The 20,894-nt window shown below is 43.2% G+C and overlaps 2 protein-coding genes and 1 long non-coding RNA gene across 4 annotated transcripts in view; 2 read left to right on the forward strand and 1 right to left on the reverse strand.

Moving 5' to 3' along the window:
• Window positions 1-11,488, reverse strand: part of LOC118286744 (protein jagged-2) — a 66,017-nt gene extending 54,529 nt beyond the window's left edge. Inside the window, exons 1-2 of one of the 2 annotated variants that reach the window (XM_035611422.2) lie at window positions 11,451-11,488; window positions 10,584-10,696 (exon numbers count right to left, since the gene is read on the reverse strand). In XM_035611422.2, coding sequence (XP_035467315.2) covers window positions 10,584-10,610 — 27 coding nt within the window. In that variant the 5' untranslated portion in view covers window positions 10,611-10,696; window positions 11,451-11,488. Of the gene's footprint in view, window positions 1-10,583; window positions 10,697-11,408; window positions 11,425-11,450 lie in introns of those variants that run through there. The other variant, XM_047337719.1, reaches the window with a different exon arrangement.
• LOC118286755 lies at window positions 8,055-11,163 on the forward strand. Its single transcript, XR_004785464.2, has 2 exons — window positions 8,055-8,181; window positions 9,304-11,163. It is a non-coding gene; the product is annotated as an uncharacterized LOC118286755 (long non-coding RNA).
• Window positions 11,489-16,601: 5,113 nt separating the features above from the next.
• The window catches only part of LOC124851033 (trichohyalin-like), a gene marked incomplete at its 3' end in the record, with an annotated part of 39,668 nt that continues 35,375 nt past the window's right edge, over window positions 16,602-20,894 (forward strand). The window contains exons 1-2 of the mRNA XM_047337809.1: window positions 16,602-16,719; window positions 17,073-17,236. Of these exons, the coding sequence (XP_047193765.1) occupies window positions 16,602-16,719; window positions 17,073-17,236 (282 nt within the window). The remainder of the gene's footprint in view (window positions 16,720-17,072; window positions 17,237-20,894) is intronic.

A 20,894-nucleotide genomic window follows, 5' to 3' on the forward strand; every position in this document is an offset into this window, starting at 1 on the left:
ATCTGTAGCTTATAGATTTGGCAATTCGCCATTGCGGTTTCAACCCACCGTGACGTCACCCACTGGGTTGTGAACTTCTGTTTTGAAACTTCGACTTCAACATTTTGACCAGAAGCAGGTGTAAATAATTATTTTAGCCGTTCACTTACCACACGCTCTCTGTTCTCTGTTTACTGTCCGCACACATAAGGACACTGTGATTCTGTTTATTTATCTTTTTTCCTCTTTATGTCTGGAGATAATAACATCTCGAGTTGGGAAGCAGCACTTTTTGTGGACACCTTCTGTGAGGACCTCTGGCTCTAATCTCCTTCACACTGGTATCATAGCTGAATGCTTTTCTAAACATACTTCAGGGAAACGAATATTCTTGTTCCTCAAAGGAGCCCATTCTTCACACCTTGTGCAATGTCCTTTTTCTGAGCAATTACATTTTAAATCAATTTAATCAAAAAAAGTAAAGCGGTTCTTGTTAATACAACATATCCGACACGGGGGATCTGACATGGCCTCGACACCACGGAGCTGCACTGATTTTGCCCAAAGAAGAAAGGAAAAGAGCGGGGAAGGCAATCTGATAGGAATGTCACTGGAATTCCCCGGAATCTCCCCCATTCCCTCCTTCCACTTTCCCCCATCACTGTTCTTGAATCCATAAGGAGTTTTCACATGCAGCACAATGGACAAGGGGAGCTATTCTGCGACCATAATGCAAGGAAACGTTACCTCAGCGCAAAAAATGTCAGAACCATGGAGGCCCCCGGTCCTGGAAACAATCAGTGAGGAAACTGAGGCAGGTGCCCACCTCCTGTGAAAATATCCTACTGCGACGTGCAGAGGGAAGGGCTGGGTTTGTCTCTGTCGACAGCGGCAGTAGCAGCAGCAGGCGGGCAGGGGAGCAATTAAACCATAAAGTCATAACTGCACAACCACAAATCACTGCGCTGAATGCCATGCTGCGTACCGCAAAACACAGGCACTCGCATGCAAAGAAGTTCATCACTATATTATTATATTCTGGGCCTGGCAGCGCTAATGTCATGTACAATACTTTATATACAAATAAAGCAAAATGCAGTGGTCAGTGGTGGGAAGACTGCAGTGAAACATAGTTCCCCCTCCCAAAAAAAACACATTTAAATCCACTCGATCCAGATTTTTATTTTTGATCTGCACCAAATTGTACACACTCGTAGATATCGGTCTGTCTTCTCAATGCTACACATTGTTCCCTGGGAAATGTTCATCTCACAGTGTTAAAGAAAGTGACACTAAATTCCCAGATCCACCCAAAAACTTATTGGCCCATGTCCCATCCTTCCACCAAGTTTCGTGAAAAACCATTCAGTAGTTTTTGCGCAATCAAGCTGACAAACAAACCAAAAAACGGACAGCGGCGAAAACATGATCCTCCTTTTGGCAAATGTAAATATATTAAATGTTGTTTTATTTACAGTTTATTTATGGTTTACAGCATTGTAAGACCTACCTGGAGCTTCAAATATTTTTCAAAATATGTCCCTGCGACTACTAGAACTGCTTGATGTAGAGCAAACTCTTTGGTTTGCATATATATTTGTCTGCTATTGGACTTTTTTTTTTTTTACAAGTCAGATTTAAGCGAACAGAGTTGTCCCCAGGACCTTGAACTTAACTAGTACTGGGAACACAAGTTCGAATTCGATTATTTTATCTGGTAATTTAAGATAATTACCTATTCTGCAGACACCTTTTCTCTGGAAAACGTCATAAAAATACATAAACTTGGATCAAAATCCACTGGATGCTTTTTTAGGTGACCCTAATCCTTTAAAATAACACTTTATACAGTTATTTAGACAAAATGTTACAAGAAGTCTGAACTAACTGTTAAGTTGTTTGCATTGCAGAACCGTTTGGTAGGTGTGAATTACCATTGCTGTACTGGGGATGAAGACAAGCTCAAAATGGCAGCTATGTTTTCCTTACTGGTGTCTCTTAAGCTCTCCTCTCTTTGAGGTCCCTAATCTACACAGCTACACATCAAACACAAACTACAACACACACACACACCCACTACACTTCCTGTCTGAGACATGATACTCGATGATGATCTAGGCTCCCAACATTGTGCATAGTTCGATAAATTACAGGGATATTAGAAGCACTTAATACTGTATTTTTTTTTGTCCTGGTTTTTTATCCGACATAATGAACAGCTTGGCGTCCCGTGAGAGACGGCAGGGATCAAACCCTCTGCTGCCTCCCCCAGGACTCCCTTTAATGTCTTTGTGCGCACGTGGATTTGATACCCTCCCTCCTTTAAATTAGATCCCACTACATCCATTAGCCACAGAGGCCTGTTAATATGTCTCTCCAGAGGGAGGAGACCCCCACATGAAGGTCTATACCAACCTATTGTGACTCTGAATCCCCATTAGGTTGTGGTACAGACAGCAGGCGTGCTCCCAGTCTGAGCATAGCTATGTGAAATTAAAAAACTAAGAGGACATTGAATTTGATTGTTCTTTTTCTCTATACATTTTTTTTTTACTGGTTCTACATGCAAAAATAATAATTTAACTTTTGAGATTTGTAGTTTGTGTGTGTTATGTACTAATGGACAACACGCCACCTTTGATTTCCAATGACAAAAAAATCGCTGTGGTCGCAACCGTGTTGTACGTTCACAACATGATACGGGGTTGCAACCAGATTGTTCTTATTTTTTATTTCAATATGTTTCCAGGTTCTTTCCCTCTGACCTTTACTTCAGTTTCCCTCCAACGGAAAACCCCCAGAAAAGATTAAAGAACCACTGCAATACAAGGCAGGTACAACAATCTGGACACATTTATGGGAGCCCTATGGTCAAAAGGCCAAAGCCGTGTGACTCGGTGTGTTCAAGGGTGTGTGCATGTGTGTTTATCGCTGGCTGAGATCTCATGGGGAGCGGCAGTATTGTTAATACATGGTCATTTTGTGTTGCACTGAGTGACAGACGGGCTGCAAACGTTCGTTCCTGGCTTTCTTAAGAAGGTGGCAGCAGGGACGCAGTCGGGTGGGTTTAGCTCGAGGAAATGATACTTTCTCCCGAAAGATCTTGATCTGGCGGATCGGCTGCCAGGCACAACAATGCCGTGCTGAAAATGGGAGTGGGCCGCGTTATCCTCCCCCGGCCGACCCGGTTCCGAGCCAAAGGAGTGGTGCGGCTGGTGGCCCTGATAAGCAGCTGCCACGAGGTTGTGACAAGGAGAAGGGAGAACCGCAGAACGACCTGTTCTGATCAACACCCTGAAAAACCCTGCGTGATGTCACTTTTCCAACAAATCCTCCAGAGATGTAAAGATTTTTAAGGAAGGGACCAGTTTAGGATAAAGAGGTGACTCATTTAAGGTGCGGTGCACGAGCAGCTTCTCCAAAAAGACTGAGGATTAGTAATGACAACAGGGAAGAAGAGGAGATAAGAAATGGAGGAGGAGATGAGCTGTCGCCCTCAGCGCATCTTTTAAATAGTTAAACTAAACCTAAGATTAATCAAATATCTACAGAAGTGACCACACCTCATGAAGTTTTAAAGGTGCAGATGAACTTAAACTCGATGATTATGGCGGGGATTCAGTGTTTTGCTCAAGAACAGATGCAGAGGAACAAACAGATGCTTGAATAATGAACTAACTTGTCCTGGTCCAAAGCGAGCAGCTCTACAAGTACAAGCACCACAAAGTAAAAGTTGGGGAGCATTTCGTAGAGACCAAAACACGATTTTATAGAGAGAATTCTGGAGTCACACGTTCTCACGCCCGTTGTCTGTCAAATCTTCCCCCCTCACTACCTTTCATTCATGTCACATGATATCTCCAAAACATAACACGACACCTGAAGACGACTCCTTGTTGATCCTGATGTTCTTACTATCACTTATTGTGCAACTGGACTCCATCGGCATCTGGAGGCAACTTTATCCTCCTCATGCCAGAGTGGAGGTGGGAGTGTTGGAGGGTCGAGCAGCAGGACCATTACCCTCTCAGATCCTAATTACAGAGGCCGACTGTGGGACACAGAGAGAGGGAGACGTGCCTGGACATGTGGAGCCAGTCCAACACCAGGGCCCCCCCCCCCCCGACATTCACACACACCTGTAGCTAAGCTTCAGTCACTACAGCTAGTCAGCCACCCGTCTTTGAGTTATGAAAGGTTTTATGGTTTATTGGAGCCTGTTTGAATCACATGGGAGTGGTTTACCACATTAGAGAAAACAATGAGCAGTGAAGTGTTCAATCACAGGAAAACACTGTTTCAGTCCGCTCAGCTCACCTTCCTGTGAGTGACAACTTGTCTTAAATACTGTAAAAAAAAATTTTTAAATCCCTCCCATATGGTTCGACACTACACCCTTAGTAATAGTGCAGCTGCTCCGAGACTCGGGTCACTTGCAGTTAATTCAGCTTGGAGGGAACTGTTAGGGGGGCACAAGAAGATGTTATTTCTGGTGCGAAACTGCTCTTGACCTGCGAGGTGACAGAATTTACTCGCAAGGTCCAAAATGTCATCACAAGGATGTTAAGATTGCGAGGACTTTGAAAGCTGGGCCCAGACTGCAGGAGTTTTAAAATCCTGACGGATTTTTGAAATCAGGTTGCATCAGGCACTAGGAGAATCTTTGTAGATATTCTCTCTAATCTCAAACATGCATTGACAAGAAGATTAGAAAATAATTGCATATCACAAACTACTAGGTGCCGCCCCATGTGAAGGAGTTTGAGTATCACATTGTCATGTTCAGGAGTCAGGGGACGACGGAGCCGGAGATGGACAGGTGGATTGGGGCGGCGGACGTTGTGCCGGTCCGTTGTGATGAAGGCTTTGCAAGGCTTTCAATTTACCGGTCAATCTACGTTCCGACATTCATGAGCTCCGTGTAGTGACCGAAAGAACAAGAAGATAGATCAGTTCAGGTGGTTCGGGCAACTAGTCAGGACGTATCATATCATATCCCATCTGGCCTGGGAACGCCTGGATATCATTGCAGACCTTCAGTCATACACTAAGTAATGAACAAGAACTGAACTATGACATGATGACGTTCATCCTCAAGGGAATTAAGGGTTTTCCCGAGAATTCCTGAGGGCTTGTGATGCCCGGAGAAGGGGAACAAGCATTGGTAAAACAAGGCTCGTCCTGGATGGATTTGAGATTTTCTCATCTTCCCATAGACATTTGACAAGGTGACTGCGTCTGGCTTCTGACCAGAATTTCTGTCCACATCTGCAGACATTTTCTCAGTGCGTGTATAGATACTAGCCAGCTGAGTTACATTAGCAAGTCTAATAATTTATCTTTCTTGTTCTATCATTTCTCTGACATCAGTTGTTTTGAGCCCATCATCTGTGACAGTAGATTCATTCTTGGCTGTTTGACAGGTTTTCTCCTTGGGTCGTGCAAAGACGTCGGGAGACGCTTTGAACTCGTTTTCAAAAACCCATTTTTTTCTGTGGCAGCAAAACACATCACATGATCCTTAAGGAAGTCATGCAGATCAAACTGGACTAACGACAGACTTTTAAATATCTGTAGACGGACTACTACTACTCATTAGCTTAGCACTATAATAAGGCTGCAAATAAATATGCATAATGCAAAAAGTATTATTTCAAGCAAGTGTGCATTGTTTGCGTTCCATGCCTCACTTCAGCAGTGGAGGCCGGACACAGACGAACGGCTTCTGACAGGCATTTCAAACCCCTCCTGCCCTCTACACCGTGTGGCCCCGCCGATAATGGGAACCTGATCGGAGGGAGAGCAGAGCAGGCGGCGGGTGGTGGTGGTGCGAGGGAGGGGGAGGTACGTGGGTCGTCTTTTGTGAGAAACTCTTCAAAGCTCTGGCCCTCCTATTTGTCCACTGGAGCTCTTTGTAACGGTATCCTCCACTGTCATTTTGCCCCTTTTATTTTTAGGCAGGGCTATTATTGCTCCCATACCCGTCACATACCCCTAAGGCTTTGTGTGCAGGGTCAGGTTTTAGCTTATTTTTTCTTCTTCTTCACCATGATCAGAACTTCAGTCATTTCTCCTTCTCCACATACAAAGTACTGAATAACTTCGGGGAGCTCACTGTAACAGAGGGGAGACATCCGCTTGTTGAAAATTCTGATTGTTATGGTTATGTATTCAAACATTCAATCTGAAAAATAATCGGATCCAAAATGTCTCCTTATTAAAATATCTCCTTATGAAATGCTTACTCAAAGCTGACGGAGTTCACATTGAACGCAAAATGAATTTTCAGATTGCGTTACTCGTAAATGCAACCAGAGAATATCCCCCCTTTCTCTGTCGGACGCAGACCTCAGTGACGTCTGTTCGCGAATATTGAAGCAAAATTCACGTCTACTCGCGGCTTCGCATTGACTTATGTAACCTAATTGTGCAAAAAATGTCTTGTTTGGTGTGAACGCAGCCTTAGACATCCTGAAGACACAGACCTGAGATCTGCAGGGATTCTTTCCAGGCCCATTAAGTCTAAATATAACTTTGACCTGGCCCCTCGGAGCCTGGGCTGGTTGACCTGTCTGACCTCGAGCACCGAGAGACCCATCTTCTTTTTGATTTGTCGATGTTGTTTTGGATCAAGCAGCAGTGAGGTCGACTCTTGAAGACAGTGTCTCAGGGCGACCACAGGGAAAACAGTTGGGACGTTTGATGACGGGGGATGACAGTGTTTTTGGGGGGACACTGTGACAGATGCATTGTAAGGGACAGAGCTCTACAGTCCCTGTCTGACTGTTTGTGAACACTTCCTGACCCTTGGTGCAGCAGTGCATACCGCCCCTCATCGACCTGCTCCCCTGTAATTTCTGACATGAGTAGATGAATAATAGATCAGAGGCTTTAGCTGCCCTGTAACTCTACCCACGTCCCAGGACAGGAGGCAGGCCAGCAGCTTAGGCCAACAGAGGACACGTGACCACGGCAGAATAGCCATTCAGTGTGACCGTCGATGAGTAAAAGCCGCATTATTGCCAACATATGGTTGATATAAACTCTTTGACTGGCCGCCGCCTACAGCTGTGGCCTCAGTGTGCATCCAGCTGCTCCAGTGCACACAGCTGTTGAGGCAGAACGATGTGTGAGAGCCACAAGCTGCTCAGGCGAGTCTTCGGCAGAGACTCTGGACTGAAAGTGAGGTCCTGTTTGGTCACTACACCTTGTGTTTCCATGACTTTCTGTCACTTTTAGAGGAAACGTCTGTCAATGTTTCTTTATCAATCGGTGTTGCGGAAAATAAATACCGGTATTCGGTATGAACTAGTTTACTGCTCAGCAGTAAGCGATTGCGTCAGACTGACTTGTCCCATTTCGTGGGCTCCTTCAAACATGGCCAACGAATGCGTCCCTCCATTTCCGAAGGAAACGAAGGATCTTCCGGGTTGATGTTCCATTCCTAGGCGACACACCTGATGATGGCAAATAGGAAACCCTCTGGTTAGGCCGTCGTAGACTGCTTACTCTGAAGGAGGTGGTCCCTGAATTGTAAGCATTTTCTTTTTTTGTAATCCAGTGCAGGGCAAGAGATTGTATCTACACAACAGGTGTAAATGTGGTTTATTTAAATGAGTTAAACCAAAACACCAAATGATACGAGGCTGTTAAACGTTCATGTAGAGCAGCAGTTGGTGAGAAGTTCCTGTGGTTTCATAAAAGCAAAATGCTGCAGATTTCACTACATGAACTCACGTGATTGAATGTTGATTAAAAAAGAAAATACTGATTAACTGAGCGTTAAAAGACGAAAAAGACAAAAACAAGAAAAACTGGACGCGAGAAGCAGAAGCTGGAGAAACATTACCCGAAACAGAGCCCTGATCAACACAGTGTAACTGATTCACACACTGACCAGAGAATATAATGCAGCACACATGGATACACACACAACAAACGCACGCACACACGGACAGACACGCCGGCCTCTCCGGAGAGGATCAGGTTTCCTTCTGTGTCCAGTGGCTTATTAAACATTAAGCTCAACAGCTTCCCTACAGGAGGGAAGAAAGCCCCCCCCCACCTGCCCCCTCCCTGCCTCCCCTCTCTCATTACAGCTGTTGAGGTATGAGACAACAGAAGCGCGGCCGCAACAATGGAGCCGAAGTCCGCACAGCCAATCGGTACGTTCGCTGCAGCGTTCGGCCCCGGCGACAGCAGGTAGGCCTGAGTGGACCAGATTAGCTTTGTTGTCCTTATATATTTTTTTCACACGGTATAACTGGCAAAATGTAGCTTTTGTGAGTAAATGAATAATAAACACTACAAACTCAGTCTGACAAACAAACAAGAAATTATACTCTAATCTAACAGACCTGTGCATGTACCGCACACACAGACAAACACCCGCACAGATTAACGACGGGATTTCAAAATAGTGTGCAGATATCTAGGATTACACACAAAACACTAAACTGATTTCCACGCAACTTGGTGGCAGGATGAGACATGGAACGAAAAAACGACCCATGACATTTTGGTGCAGAAACGGACAAAGGGGGCGGATTAGGCAATAGTTCCAAGGAAATTGCTACTTACGGAGAAATTTAGGTTGTATGAGGTTTTTAAAAGAATCTTTAAATGTCTTGATTTATACATTAATAATAATCTGCTACTCTGATAAGAATTTACTCTGGGGGAAAAATCCAGTATTCATTAGTATAACAATATTATTGCGATGGCATTTTAAAAAGGTCTATAAATCTGTATTACTGTCAGAGCACCAGGACGAAGCTACGAGGGGGTTTCTCAGCTTCTCAGTTGTTGTGGCGACACGCCCTCAAATGTGTGTGTGGTTGGTAGTTTGACACCTGACACCTGACAACAAGCAAGCAGTGTGCCACACACACTAATCAGCTGCACGTGACCTGAAAACCTTTGCCAAGACAACAGTGCCGCCTGCTGGCAGCACCACAATCGCCCCTTCACTACTATTCCTCTCACTACTGTAATTATACTACTACTTACAATACAATATATAGTCATTAATACTAATGATAGTCATAAAATATATATTATATTATATTGACCACATTAGAGAACGACAGATCACCAATTTCAATCATCTTGTCGTTAAACTCAAAATCTTTTCTGATGATCTTTTCTGATGATCACAAGGCCTCCATGTCTCAAACTCTTCAGAGCTTCACTTCCTGCCAGAGACCCCGTCTTCACTTCAGAACTCTCTGCGTCATGTGACTCTGATCTTCATCCTCCCAACATCTAATTCCAGGAAACACTGTTTTTCTTCTTCTTCTTGTTCTTCCTCCCCCTCGTCTACAGCTCCTGACTCGTTCTCAAAGACTCCCAGTCATCTCTCCCGTTTCCCGTCTGCACTCTGAAGCTTCTCCTTCATCCCGACAGTCGGGGCAGGTACCGCTAATGCATTAGTGGGCCTCAGACGGGAGCGGTAGACACTTGAATGATCTAATTATCAGTCATATTGGATTAGTTGGAGGACTCAGAAGGGGAGACGAGACGAGAAGAGCCTCCTCCAACGTCCTCTTGAATCGCAGTTTGAACTCTGGCTGTTGTTTTCTCAGAGAAACAAGGCGGGTGACGAGAGGAAAACTCTTATATTGTTACTATAACGTGATATAGTTTGTGATTTATTGGTAAGATATGTTTGCGTTCGCATCCATAAAGAAATCTGGATGGTGAGGAATCATGCTCATCACTTCTGGACTGCCCCAGAGAGTCAACATCAGTACTGAATTACTGCCAGAATGATAAGCTGATTAATCGATGAGTCAATTGGCTACTTTAATAATTGATGAATCTTTAAAGTCATTTACCAAGCATGAATATATAAAATATCAACCAGTTCCAACTCCTGCATTCTGAGGATTTTCTGATTTCCTCTGTTACAGTAATCTGAACAAGTGCCAAAAAGAAAGAAAAAAATTGAGTTCAATGAAGTTTTGTTCATCTGTTCAATCGGCAGATTCATCAAGAGCAAAAATAACTGAACACTACAACACACATTTAAAACATTCAAATATTTAGAGGTTCATGTTCACATCTAAAAGTCTAAGAGACTTAAACACTCGTGTCGATTGGTGTATGACGGAAGTAGCTCATAAGTCTGCAGCAGGTTTAAGTTTTAAACTGAGACAGGACGACCTCTGGTTGAGTTTCAACAAACAGGATCTAGTGTACAGGAAACAGCAGATACGTTCCTATAATACAGGTAGAATTTAAATTCAAATCAATAAGGTTCAATTATTTATTGAATCAACTTTACCTGCTGCAATTTAATCAATAACTGCTAAAAGGAAAAGGGAATGTGATTTATTTCGTTTCCCCCACAGTACTAAATTATTGATGACATTAGCAACTACATACCATTGTGAAGAATTACTTAGTGCTACAGCTTCATTTTAAATAGTAAGGTAATTAAAAATGAGTGATGTGGTTTATAGTAATCTGTGAAACATAATGTGAGATGATTTAGCAAAAAACAGAAACAAGTGATTTCCAAATGTAAACTTTATGAAAACAGTGAAAAAGACGGAGAGGCTGTTTAACCATCAGGTCAATAAAGTAGGATGTATTGAACTCACAAGTTTGGTTGAAGACTCTTCTGTCATGGAGGTGAAGCAGCCACATCATGAAATGTCCAGGTGAACTCTGTTAGCAGGTTGGCAATCTGCTCCAAGCTAACAAACACGGTTAGCTAAAAAAAAACAACAGTTAGCAGGCATCCAAACACTGTTAGCTAGCTAACACATAACAAACAGGGGTAGCAACAAAAAAAAAACTGTTAGCTAGCCACCAAACACAATGAGCTAGCAAACAGCTAACAAACATTATTAGCTAGCCACCAAACAAAATGAGCTAGCAAACAGCTAACAAACACTATTAGCTAGCCACCAAACACAATGAGCTAGCAGACAGCTAACAAACACTATTAGCTGGCCTCCAAACACAATGAGCTAGCAAACAGCTAACGAACACTATTAGCTAGCCACCAAACACAATGAGCTAGCAAACAGCTAAAGAACACTATTAGCTAGCCACCAAACACAATAGGCTAGCAAACAGCTAACGAACACTATTAGCTAGCCACCAAACACAATGAGCTAGCAAACAGCTAACGAACACTATTAGCTAGCCACCAAACACACTGGGCTAGCAAACAGCTAACGAACACTATTAGCTAGCCACCAAACACAATGAGCTAGCAAACAGCTAACAAACACTATTAACTAGCCAACAAACACAATGAGCTAGCTAACAGCTAACAAGCACTGTTAGCTAGCTAATTTAGCAATGTTGGAAACAAGCTAACTCTCATGTTTGTCACTTTAATTATTTTTTTTTTTAACTATGTACAATTAGATGTGGGTCCAGGATGTTAGTAGCTTCCCGGTTCTCATGACAGTTACTTTTTCAAACACGTGTTGATTCGCACACTCGTGTTTACGTACTTTCTCTCCCCCTCTCATCGACCGACGGCGGGTTCACCTGTTTCCTTCGGTAAACTCCGGCGAGGGTGCAGTACCACGTGTGGCCGCATACGCTAAGGGACACTCACCGGTCGTTGTAATGCCGAGGGGCGCTGTTTAACTCATCTGAGGAGACGGTGACAAGTGGTTTATATACAGAAGATAAAACAGACGAAGAAGAAATAATTACAGTTAGACAGGATCAGTTGCCTGAAAATATTATTTCGCTATACTTTTTGTTTGTACCTAATAGTTATAATAATAATAATCATAAGCCAAAACAAGTCTGTTTTTAATCAGGCACCAGCACAGTATCAACATGGAGGTGCAATTTAATATCTTTCAATGTGCAATCCTGTCAAAGTTGACTTATCTTTCTATCATCTTGTATTATATTATCTTGGTATTATCTTTTCATATATGATATTATCTTATCTTGGTATTATTCTATCTTATATTATATTATATTATCATGGTATTATCTTATCTTACATCATTTTATCTTATCTTGGTATTATTTTATATTTTATATTTTATTATATTTACAACACCTCACCTCTGTCTGACAGAAAAACTCTGGACTCTGTTTAATCTAAATTAAAACATAAATCCCGGCACATTTGCACCTTCATGTTACCATGTTCCTCTGCACACTGCTGGTAACTGATTGTACTGCTGCACTATTTCCACTATTAATATACATGTAAATTATTTGTATTTATTATTCTTGTTCTCTATATTTTGGCAATTCGTATATTTTTACATTTGTTTGTGTAGATATTGTATATATTTTGTGCGCTGTGTGAAATGTATTACTGTTACAATGGAATTTCCCAGGTTGGGATAAATAAAGTAACTATCTATCTATCTATCTATCTATCTATCAATTATCTTGGTATAATCTTATTTTATCTCAAGCTTATTTTATCTCATCTCAGTCCTATATTATTAGTACCAGTAGTGCTTCAATTTCTACTGGAAAACCTTTCCCTTTATAGTAACTTCATATCACATATCACTTATTCCTAAACATGAATGTCCTTTCTCATTCATTCTCATAAGCTGTTTGTTTTTTTGTTATTTTAAAACAACATAAAAAAATCTAATAGAAACTGCAGGAAACAGATCAGGGTTAGAAAATCTGTTCATTAAGCTCTTAACTGGATATTTCCTCCTCCCTGGTTCTAAGTGGCTCCACTCAGCCACCACTTAACAAGAGCTCCCACACACACACACACACACACACACACACACACACACACACACAGTCACTCTCAGCTGGTCAGCCGGTAATGAGCAACTCCGAGTGAACATCACACAAAGAAACACTTGTTATCTAGGAATCACTCTCTCACACACACACACACACACACACACACGCACTCAAAAACTGAAAATGATCACGCGACGCCACATTAATAATGTATGAGGAGGGAGATGTTCTCTCTCCCAGCAGAGAAAGAGTTATTAGTGTTTTTAATTAATTGGTCTTTCTGCAGCCTGAGGAGGTGCTGGAGTTTTCCCCCTGATATAATGTATACACAGAGAGGAGGAGGGGGCGGAAGAGTGGTATCAAGTAGTAGAGACAGAAAGAGACAAAATGATATGCAAGGGTAGGGGTGAAGTAGTGCAAAGAGAAAAAGAGGAAGAAAGGAATACAGAAAGAAGGTGAAGAGCATGGGAGAGAAAAACAAAAACAAAGAGGAGGAAGAGATAAAGTGAAAGCGCAGGAAAAACAGAAAAAAGGAAATTTGAAATAAATGTTTCAGAGGGAGAAAGAGAGATGACAAGACGGAAACAGACAAAAGTTCAATCAAAGGTGAGTGAGAGAGAGGAGGCAGTGGGAGGCAAAGACGGATAATAAGTGATTGTATTGAATGAATGTGTCGAACAATATATTTACATTTACAAAAAATGGCTGTTTCCACTTTTGAATACATCATATTTTAATATTGCATATTAGAAACAGTGAGTGAGGCAAAATAAGAAGAGGATTTAAAGTCAGAGAATAAAAAATGATTGATTTCACACTGCAGTGTTGTCTCTCCACCACTGGGCGGCGCTGACTGACCATCTATGTTGTCTGTGTGCAGGGTCGTACAGGTCACCTTCCTCCTCCTCCTCCTGCTCCTCCTCCTCCTCTCAGAGGCACAGAGTCAAACTCATCGTTCATAAATAATGAACTCACTTTAGTTGGTATCACGCTGTGAAATTTGCCGCAGTTTATCAGTTATTGAAGGACGTAAAGGGATTTAACAAAGCTCCCGGTTCTCTCCTTGCATATAAAGTGTGTCTGTTGAAGATGAAGCTTCAGAAACCAGTTGGTTTGCTTAGCACTGGACACAGGAATGAGCTAACATGGCTCAAATTAGGGGAAATGTGGGAAAAGTGTAACCCTAACCCTAACTGTCAAAATATTTCTTTAAGGCAGTATCAGAATAATCGTAACCTGTTGTACTTATTTATGTTCGTCATGTCGGTGTCAGGACGTCACCTGCGACATCATCAGAGGTCAAATCAAACTATTCATGACCCATTATCCTGTATCATAAACAAAACAACCTATAGAAAAATGAATCTGATCTTATCTTACAGGTGATACAGTATGTAATCAGGTAAACTATATCATATTTTTCCATTCTTCCTGATTATTGAAACATAATCTAGCCTGTTTATTTACTGCTCGCTAACCATGACGACTCAGTGTGATCATTAAAACATACGTAAACAGTATAAATACTGTGAGACAGTAGCTACCCTGCTTCCCTGAATCTGCGTTTCCATAGTGGCAAAAAACATAATGTGTGTTAATATTTGGACTGGGCTGAAAATCTAATTAGGGCTCTACATTATCGTTAAATGATATCAGTGAAGAATTGACGGATCTGAGACCAGCGGAGGCCACTCAGTCAGAAGCTGCCTCTTAATGATGGAGTCAGTGACTCTCTCCTCCACCGTCGGCGTCTCAAAGAGGGTTCCCGACCTGACGAGGTCAACACACGGCCGGACCCGGTTTGGTCAATGTGCAAAACTGAGGACAAAGTTAAGAACACCTTAAGAACCACTGTAATTACGTGAACAATGTACAGTAGCTAACTCAACGTCGCTACGTGACGTTACATGCTACCTAGCATACAATATTTGTGACATCATTGCGTCGTATTTGCATTCTACCTAGTGTGTCAGCAGGTTTCAACCATGAAGATGGACAACATCACAAAAGTGAGCCAAATTGTCTGCATCGCCCCCTGTTGGCTGGCTGCAGTATAGGCCATAAGCCCCGCCCCCTCCATGTTAGCAGATGGGACATGGACCAAAGTAGACGTTAAATAAATGTTTCCAAAGATGGTTTCTGTCAATTTAGGGTAGTTCTGCTTATCACACTGATGTATGTTCAAGTGTTCACGTTTTCTCATCAGTTTGGTTTTCATTAGTTATTTGATGATAAAAAACCAGGAAGAAACATTGTGATTGACATCTGAGACGATTGGTCAAGATGTGTGTATGGGCAAATGTCTCCGAATGACTTCAAAAGTGCAAGATGGCGGCGCCCATATCCGGTATTTTTGGGCTTCACCTTCTTAAAGAGGGAGGAAGTGGAGACGTGCCGTCCACCTTTATATACAGTCATTGATCATCAGTCTGTGGTTTCAACCCTTCATCATCTCTCCAGCTGCCTAGTTCAAACATATGCAATGTTTTCATTACTTCAACTCAACATCGAAGATGGTAAAACTATTGAAGAGAGAAACAAGAGATTCAGAAAGATATTCTGCACCGAAGCTACGGAGGAAAACTACATTTGTTTAGTTGTGTCACATTTTCAGACTGACGTTACCTGGCCAGAGTACAGTTGTACTCCATCCATCCATCGTCTACGGCTTTATCCACTTAAGGGTCACGGGGGGGGGGCTGGAGCCAATCCCAGCTCACATTGGGAGAGAGGCGGGGTTCACCCTGGACAGGTCTCCAGCCTATCACAGGGCCAGAGACGGACAACCATTCACTCTCACATTCACACCTACGGTCAATTTTAGAGTCTCTGATGAACCTGACCCCATTCTGCATGTGTTTGGACTGTGGGAGGAAGCTGGAGAACCTGAGAGAACCCACGCACACACGGGGAGAACATGCAAACTCTTTAAAATGTATTAAAATGTCACCTTGCACCTTTTTACTTTCTTGTGCTTCACCCTGCATCAGACTGGAAAAGGAAAAAAATCAGATGAGCGTTCTAAATATATCTGGGTGTCACACAGGATGAGCTCTCTCAAATCCTCATCAGCATAATGAGAACGCAGAATGTGCTGTCTTGTGTCATTAGCATAATTAGACACGTGATGGCTAGTTCTGCACACAAACACCACGTGACCACCGGGGTACCCCCTCCTCCTCCTCCTCCTCCTCCTCCGGTGCTGCCGGAGAGCGCTGTGAAGTGGCAGATGAAATATTAATCTTCCTGAATTTATGATGGAGGACAGCAGGTGAGGGGGAGAGAGAGAGAGAGAGAGAGAGAGAGAGAGAGAGGGGCTGCTGAGCTGAACGGCATTTAACCAAGACATCATGAGAGAGGAAGAGGAAGAGGAGGAAGGGGTCAGAGAAGAAATGGATTTTCTGACAGTCATGCAAAGATCTATATTTTATTAAATTATTTTTTTCCCATAAAAAGCCACATTTTCTTAAAAGAAAATTCCTGCAATTGATATCAAATTTTCAAATTCTTGATTTGTACATTACAAACATGCTTTTCACAATATTTTCAATGTCCGTTGGCATCAATACAACTGGAAACATCATCTTGTTTCATCTAGACAGCTGTGTCCCAATTCTGGCTCCGCCTCCTTTTGGAGGATGTACCATGTGTAGACCGCGACTGCCGAACCACAATAAGACGGTCTGGTCTATTTCCTGTTTGAACGAGCAATCGTGTGATTATTTGCCATAAAAAAACATCTCGCTGAAACAAAGCGATTGTTTGTATAAGCAACCAGGTGTTTTCACTGTATCAAAACCTTGTATAACTCAGTGGCTGAGTGAAATCTCAACTGGAGATAATCTGCTCAGGCAGCACAGACTCAGGAGCTGACTTGTTTAACAGTTACTGACCTTGAAGGAAATGAAGCGCTGGCTCGGATGAGGGCAGCTCGTGTCTCATATCGCAGCCTGCTGGGGAAGAGGCAGGGCGGAGTTCTGGTCAGGAGGCAGAAAGGGGAGACAGAGAGCCGGGGAACCCCATCAATCGTCTCCAACGGTGACGGTTCCTCTCGGTTCGTGTCAGCGAGCGCAGCCGAGCGGAAAGAGAGGACGTGGGGAGGAAGTGTTTGGATCCACGTCTTGAGAGGACGAGGAGAATGTCACAGCGAGCAGGGGAAACAAAGGAACACGGACTCTCTATGTCGTCTGGAGTTGACTAAAATTAGGCGGCCATGTAAAGACGTCGCCTTATTTTCTGTTAAACAGTCTCCAACAGATTCTTAAATGGATTCAATATGCCATGAAACAAAATGGGCGATAATGGCGGTCGAAGAACAAACCTACAACCAGTCCAACAACACCAATGAAACACATAAAGTACATCTCTAAATCTGCTGTGTCCCAATTCAGGGACCGCCTCCTTCGGCGCCTTCGTCATCTGCGTAGAGCGCAACAAACGAAACCAAAAAGAGACGGTCTGGTCTACGGCGGATTTCCTATTTGCCGTCACTGGCGTGTTCCGGCCTTACCACTGTCGCCTGGCAACGGGGCAACAGTTGCCCACGATTTCGAAGGTTCGTCGCGGGCGCGCAATGAATCCTGGGATCGGATGAGCCAGCGATGGATCCGTCCGTTGGATCCATCGTTGCTCGGGAATGGAAGGACGCATTTGTCGGCGACGTTTGAAGGAGCCCACGAAATGGTACACCTTCATATGTTGCTTCCGAAACACACACGGACACAACTACTACCTTGAGAAACGATTCAACAGACCTGGTTGGCGGCAGCCATCTTGTTTTTTAACGAAAAAGGCTTCAGGGCCACTCCCATTGGACGCTCCTCTGCCAGTCATTAAAAATAAGCATCAAATACAAAATTGAATCAAATACTTAAAAAGTCTAATGTGAGTTCCTGTCCTGTGGGTCCCAGGTCGGTTAGCAGCAGCTGATCATTGCATTAAAACATAACCCACCCACGAGTGGAACCGGAGGTCAAATGGCTCTGAGCACCAACAAATGTTGTGCTGCGGCTGTTCTTATTCTTTCGTGAGCTGATGAGCTCGTCCGCTGGCTTGGGAGCCGTGAAAAGATTTTTCTGCTCATTAGAGTCGTTCACACACAAACGCCTACATCTGGGATCTGCCCAGAGCAGAGTGGAGTGCAGTTGACCACTGAGCAGATGCACAGTGGCAGTGGGGGGTTAAGCACCTTGCTCAAGGGCACCTTGAGGTACACCAGCCCCCACCCACCCCCCCCACCCCCCCCTTTTCCCTTCCTGGACTGCTGCAGTGTTGGCTGCAATATTCAGACAGTAACCGGTTAAAATCCTGCTTCTCAATTGTGAATTTGTCTGGTAGCCAATTTTTTGGGCCAATTTTAAACAACAATTATGAGTCTCTGACCTTGAGTTTTGCCATTTAACTAAAACTAAACAGTAGTATTATTATATAAACCTCGTGAATAGAGGAAAAGGGGAGAACATAAGGAATATACTTGTGACTGTGCCAAGAAGTCAGCCTGCTTGTTAGGGAGCTCTGGTGCAGCTGACACAAAGAGGTCAGACCAACAAATGAGTGAACTCGAGAGTCGTCCGGGAAAATATATATTTGATTTGCCACAGTGACAGTGACAGTGACGAGCACCGAGACAAGGATAATATTTCTTCTATGAAGGTAAAAAATCCTTTCCCCAACGTGAAAGGTCATTGAATTTTCTCAAATGAAAAATAAATATTCACAGAAATTGGACATATAGTGTGAGATTTTCATCTATCAGGAGCAATATTGTATTTATAGAAAGAAAAATGATTTGAAAACATGAAAACTGTACATTTAAAAAGGATTTCCAAGCTTAAAACCCCCGCCAGAGTGATTGAACTCTTGTGAGTGTCTGTCGTGGACCTACAGCGTGTACAGTAGTTCATCACCAGCATCTGAACAAATGACCAGCTGACGTCGTCTTCCTGCGGAGGAGTCGGAGGACCGCGTGCACGCTGTGGTTCAGGTGGACGACTGAGTGATGGATCCGGGGGAGAGTGTGTGGGAGGGAGAACACATTGTGTGATGTACTGATGAGGAGTGGGTTTCTACCATTAAAACAGACCCTGACCCTGCGCCTGCGCCTCCTCCCCCTCGTCAATCAATAAAACCAATACAATACAATACCAATATTAAAAATGCAGATCGTACAATAATGCAGGTGCCGGCCCCCTCCCCCCTCACCTCCCTCTCTCCCACTCCCTAACCCTAACCCTAACCCATTCAACATGTAGGCTGGTGAAAATCAATACATCTAAAAGAAACAATAAAAAAAAGCGATTCATTTTGATACACAATCAACACGATGATATTCTGTATTAAAATGTAATAATTGCTTCTACGTGTATTTTTGCATTCCGGCCTTTGGCTCAAACTCTTACACAGACTGATTTTTAAAAGTTATGTAATTATAAATATTGTGATTAACCACAAAGCTAATGGCAACTGGCATCTACAACTATACTTGATTTAGATGATTAATTTCACACTTCTAACTCAAAGTTTTCGTCAAAGTACAAAAAAATCTCGGCCCTAATCTCCCGAATTTCACGCATCTCGAGCAAATTTAAAGCCACAGCGTGTAATATTTAGAAGAAACTTATTCACAGAAGTTGAACATATTGTCCATAACTTTTTGTTCATATATGAGTTAGATATAGACATTGAATTTTCAGACGCTGCCGGAAACAGGAAATGGAATCAGCGGTGCGCCACCATAAAGCGTCCCCTGTCGGTCGCTCGCTCGCTCGCGGTTTTGCAACTTTACCACCAGATGCCGCCAGAAAATTACAAAAAATTAAGGCAAGGGGCTCTGATTTTTAAAACCAGTAGGGGGCACAAACGAGCCATCTCACCACTCCTATGCCGTAAGATAATAATAATAATAATAATAAATTTAATTTATAGATATGTTTCAGACTATGTGTACGCCCTAAAAAATGCGTGAACACACGAAAATTTAAGGGAACATTTGGGTCCTCAGACCCTTAAGAAATGCCTTCAGGTTTGTGACTCGAGGGGGTTCATCACATGCAGCAGCCAGAGACTTTAAAAAACACACGCAACACCAACATTCCCACACTATTACCTCATCAGCTGTCCATTCACATTTTGGGACAAACAATGAAGTTCTTATCGCAGCTGATTGAATTAGCATGTTGCGGGGGGCTGGTTGAGGTCGGTGGCTGCCAGCATGGGGGGCGGGGGGGGGGGTCCTAAACAGGGACAAGCACAAAAGAAATTCCTGGTGCCATTCCTCCGAGGCCGATGTGCTCATTCCAGCGAAGTGGACGGGCGAACGGAGGCATCTGGGCTCTGGGCAGAGACAAAAGGGGGCCGACTGTCGACGGGGGGCCGCCCCACCGGGGGGGGGGGCTCATCTGAGCCACGGACACGCTTGTTACCCCGAAAGGCCTTTTTGTCAAAGGACAAGGGAGAAGGAAGAGGTGGGATAAAAGAGATGGAAGGAATAATGTAGTTTGTTGGGGGGGGGGGGGGGGGGGGGTAGAGCAAATGAATACTGAAGCAACACGAATCAATATCTTTATATCAACAATGGATCAGCTGATTGTGTGGTGGGAGCGACGCCGCTCATTGTGTCAAATCCAGAGAGAATTGTCACCGTGTTGCTGCTCTGAAAAGCTTCTTTAGCTTCTTTTTAATTCATCGTTTTGGTTTTATGGCAAATATTTTTTGTGACGCGAAAAGCCGACTGAGATCGTCCCGACATCACCGACGTCCCACAGACAAGGAGCAGATATTCTCGGATTGTGTTCACGTGAGGTCATAATACTTGAATGTGGTGTGACCCCCCTGCAACAGCTGATGGGGAAATTTGTTTGGGCAATTTTACAGTTTGAAATTGAAAATCTACAGTTCATCTGACACTTGTTGTGACACACCATACATTTTTTTACGTAATGGCATATTAATTTTATTTATTATCTAAAGCCAATAATGCAGAATTCAGAACGAGAACCAAATGACAAGGGGGCGCGTTCGGATAACCTCCTCCTCGTGAACAGCTCTGCCTCGGTTTATTTCTATTATAAGCTTTCTTCATAACGAGAATTCAACAATACAAAAAAAAACCAAAAAAAACAACAACTGCTGAATAATAATAGCGTTGGAAAGAGTAAAAACATTCCAGGGTTGGGTCACGAACAGGGAGCGAGTGAAAACACATGACGTGAGAA

This window comes from Scophthalmus maximus, chromosome 15 (genome assembly GCF_022379125.1).
Source record: "Scophthalmus maximus strain ysfricsl-2021 chromosome 15, ASM2237912v1, whole genome shotgun sequence".
Lineage (NCBI taxonomy): Eukaryota > Metazoa > Chordata > Actinopteri > Pleuronectiformes > Scophthalmidae > Scophthalmus > Scophthalmus maximus.